At 40.6% G+C, this 5123-nt stretch overlaps 1 protein-coding gene across 1 annotated transcript in view; it reads right to left on the bottom strand.

Moving 5' to 3' along the window:
* Positions 1-359: 359 nt before the first annotated feature.
* The window catches only part of LOC142346772 (ciliary microtubule-associated protein 2-like), a 13775-nt gene continuing 9011 nt past the window's right edge, over positions 360-5123 (bottom strand). The window contains exon 4 of the mRNA XM_075398889.1: positions 360-572. Within this exon, the coding sequence (XP_075255004.1) occupies positions 438-572 (135 nt within the window). The 3' untranslated portion in view covers positions 360-437. The remainder of the gene's footprint in view (positions 573-5123) is intronic.

Below are 5123 nucleotides of genomic sequence, written 5' to 3'. Positions count from 1 at the left end.
GCTGTTGAGGAGTTCAATGAATGCCAATACATTGTCGAGCGCAGAATAATGGATCTAGAAAACTAAAAAATGACAATCGTTGGTTGAGCTGAAATCAAGCGTGTTACAAAAAGTTTGAGAGGATGTTTTTTGATATACAATCTTTGTCGAGCTTGATTCTAATGGGACCATTTTGATCGTGGATGATATCTTCTCAAATCTCGACTAAAGTAGATAAGCGCCATCTGTTCCTCTGATAGTCGGTTTTAGGTACGGCAACATTTTTTGCATATTTTCTCAAAACTTTGACTATTTTAGAGGTGAAGAGTCGAAATGTATCAGTGCTATATTTTCTATGGGTGGTTCTATGATGTTAGAATTGATTTTTTTAATATCTTTCTTGATATATTTTAAGCTTTTTGCCTTCTGATTAATTCAGTGATAGTATCCCTATTGCTTTATAAACTAACTTTAGATGTGTCGTGGAATCGCTGTTCGTAAAGGTTGAGAATTCCCCTGGCCGAATGCACCCTGTCTGAAAGCTCCTGAATGAAGTCCCTCGAATTGTACCTTCCTGGACCCAGATTCAACTTCTAAAATAATCAAAACAAACGGTACTTGAAAACAAATTATTGAACGATATGATGCTTAATGTTTCTGCGGTACCGTAAAATTTAACTGGCATCAAATGTAATCCAATTATATAATAATCGAGTTAGTGTTTTTCGATGTGTCCGTCTATATCTTAAATTAGTTGGCCTGCAACTGCGCAATCAGCTGCAATAATCCTTTGTATACTAAAAACTCTGATGATTATGACAAGCCGAATCGCGGTTTGCAGCGCAAAGTATATCAAGTGTTCCAACCCAGACATTTGGTTCAAGGAAGGTTAAGCAAGGGTCATAAGGGACAAAATTTTAAACATAGCAGGTATATTGTCATAAAAGCTAGTGCCGCTTCGGAGACAGGTAGTTTAAAAAAACTAAATGAAAAATTTTAAGGACAAAACTTTTAACTAAAGCAAGTTGTCTAATTTATTGGAATTAAAAATAATTGTTTCCAAAAGTTTTTTTCAGTTGCTGTGAATTATCAACATTAGAAATAATTATCTACAGAAAAAGCAGGTGAAAACCATTTGCTAATTTCACACGAGGTAAAATCACGCGTGACCAAAACTAATCTCGAGAATAAAAACTCCTTAATAATCAAAAAGAGGCTTCAATTACAACTTGGGTCATAAGTTATAGGACCTAAAGTCAAAGCTTAAACTAGTTTCCCTAGTAATAATACGCTTTTTATGAATCTTTAAGTTCCCTGAGTTTTAGAGACAGCTTACAGTAACTAAAGCGAAATCATGAAACCCGAAGTTTTGCTCAGACGTCGTTTTCCCACTATGCGTTAGCAGTTTTAAAAAATATCAATCCTCAAAACGACAAAATTTTTCTCTTCCATATGCAATTTCGGCGTGACACAAATCTCTGTTCTTTATTGATTTCAATTTACGAAATTGTCTGATAATGTTTTTCAGAAAAAAACAACATCCCATTTAATTTCTTTGAATTGCTGAAAATCAAGAGAATGTTGATGAGAGCTACACTTATTAAGTCCAATGCAGAAATTAAAAAGACTTTTTTGCGGTCTTGGGTATGTGATCGTATCCCTCACGCTCTCACATACGTGTATGGCAACGTGCTAAAACTCAAAAACACGCAAAGTATGCTCCCACAAACAGGTGCGCTCAATTAGGTTAGGTTTTCTCCTCTCTCTCTCTATCTGTGTGTGTGTGTGTGTGTGTGTGTGTGTGTGTGTGTGTGGGTGTGAGTGTGTGTGTGTGTGTGTGTGTGTGTGTGTGTGTGTGTGTGTGTCTATCTATCTATCTATCTATCTATCTATATATATATATATATATATATATATATATATATATATATATATATATCCCTCTCTTTTTCTCTTTTTCTCCCTCTATCCCTCTCTCTCTCTCTCACTCGCTCGCTCTCTCTCCCTCTCAACCCATCTCTCTCTCTCTCTCTCTGTCGTAGACACACAACCACATGCATATGAACATACCACACACACACACACACACACACACACACACACACACACACACACACACACACACACACACACACACACACACACACACACACACACACACACACACACACACACACACGCACAAACACACACACACACAAACACACACACACACACACACACAAACACACACACACACAAAACGCACACACACACGACACACACACACAAACACACATACACAGACACACAAACACACACACAGACACACAAACCCACACACACAATCACGCACACAATCACTTACACATACACATGCACAATCACACACACACACAAAACACACACACACACAACACACACAAACACACATACACAGACACACAAACACACACACGCACACAGAGACACACAAACGCACACACACACACACACACAATCACACACACAATCACTTAAACATAAACATGCACAATATCACAAACACACACAATCACACACACACACACGCACACACAGACACACAGATGCTCAAACATCCACACACAATCGCAAACACACAAACACAATCACACGTACACGATCACTTACACATACGCATGAACAATCACAAAAACAAACACATACACACAAGCCCTCACACACACACTTACACACACACAGTCGCAAACTCACACCACACACACACACACAAACACACACACACACACACACACACGCACAAACACACACACACACAAACACACACACACACAAACACACACACACACAAAACGCACACACACACGACACACACACACAAACACACATACACAGACACACAAACACACACACACACAATCACGCACACAATCACTTACACATAAACATGCACAATTACACACACAAAACACACACACAAACACACACGCACACTACAGAGACACACAAACGCACACACACACACACACAATCAGACACACAATCACTTACATATAAACATGCACAATATCACACACACACACACACACAATCACACACACATACACAGACGCACACACACACACAAACACACACACACACACACACAAAACACACACACACACGACACACACACAAACACACATACACAGACACACAAGCACACACACAGACACACAAACCCACACACACAATCACGCACACAATCACTTACACATAAACATGCACAATCACACACACACAAAACACACACACAAACACACACACGCACACTACAGAGACACACAAACGCACACACACACACAATCACACACACAATCACTTACATATAAACATGCACAATATCACACACACACACAATCACACACACATACACAGACGCACACACACACACACACAAACACACACACACACACACACAAAACACACACACACACACGACACACACACAAACACACATACACAGACACACAAGCACACACACAGACACACAAACCCACACACACAATCACGCACACAATCACTTACACATACACATGCACAATCACACAAACACAAAACACACACACACAACACACACAAACACACATACACAGACACACAAACACACACACGCACACAGAGACACACAAACGCACACACCCACACACACACAATCACACACACAATCACTTAAACATAAACATGCACAATATCACACACACACACAATCACACACACATACACACACGCACACACAGACACACAGACGCTCAAACATACACACACAATCGCAAACACACAAACACAATCACACGCACACGATCACTTACACATACGCATGAACAATCACAAACACAAACACATACACACAAGCCCTCACACACACACTTACACACACACAGTCGCAAACTCACACCACACACACACACACAAACACACAAACGCAGACACACAAAAGTACACACACAGACACACAAACCCACACACACACAATCACGCACACAATCTCTTACACATAAACATGCACAATCACACACACACACAAAACACACACACAAACACACACACGCACACACACAATCACTTACACATAAACATGCACAATATCACACACACACACAATCACACACACATACACACACGCACACACAGACATACAGACGCTCAGACATACACACACAATCGCACACACACACGATCACTTACACATACGCATGCACAATCACAAACACACACACAATCACACCCACATACACACAAGCACTCTCACACACACACAAGCATACACACACACACAAAACAAACACACACACCACACACACACAAACACACATACACAGACTCACAAATACGCACACACACAGACACACAAACGCACACACAATCACTTACACATAAACATGCACAATCTCACGCGCACACAATTACGCACACATACACACAAGCATTCACACAGACACACTAACACATACACACACACACACAATCGCAAACTCACACAATCACACACAGTCGCACACAATTAAACACAATCAAACACACACGATCACTTATACATACACATGCACAATCACACAAACACAAAACACACACACACACAACACACACAAACACACATACACAGACACACAAACACACACACCCACACACACACACAATCACACACACAATCACTTAAACATAAACATGCACAATATCACACACACACACAATCACACACACATACACACACGCACACACAGACACACAGGCGCTCAAACATACACACACAATCGCAAACACACAAACACAATCACACGCACACGATCACTTACACATACGCATGAACAATCACAAACACAAACACATACACACAAGCCCTCACACACACACTTACACACACACAGTCGCAAACTCACACCACACACACACACACAAACACACAAACACAGACACACAAAAGTACACACACAGACACACAAACCCACACACACACAATCACGCACACAATCTCTTACACATAAACATGCACAATCACACACACACACAAAACACACACACAAACACACACACGCACACTACAGAGACACACAAACGCACACACACACACAATCACTTACACATAAACATGCACAATATCACACACACACAATCACACACACATACACACACGCACACACAGA

Source organism: Convolutriloba macropyga, chromosome 1, assembly GCF_964194025.1.
Source record: "Convolutriloba macropyga chromosome 1, txConMacr16.3, whole genome shotgun sequence".
NCBI classification, from domain to species: Eukaryota; Metazoa; Xenacoelomorpha; order Acoela; family Convolutidae; genus Convolutriloba; species Convolutriloba macropyga.
The sequence above is the reverse complement of the archived record's forward strand: the minus strand, read 5'-3'. Positions and strand labels throughout refer to the sequence as shown.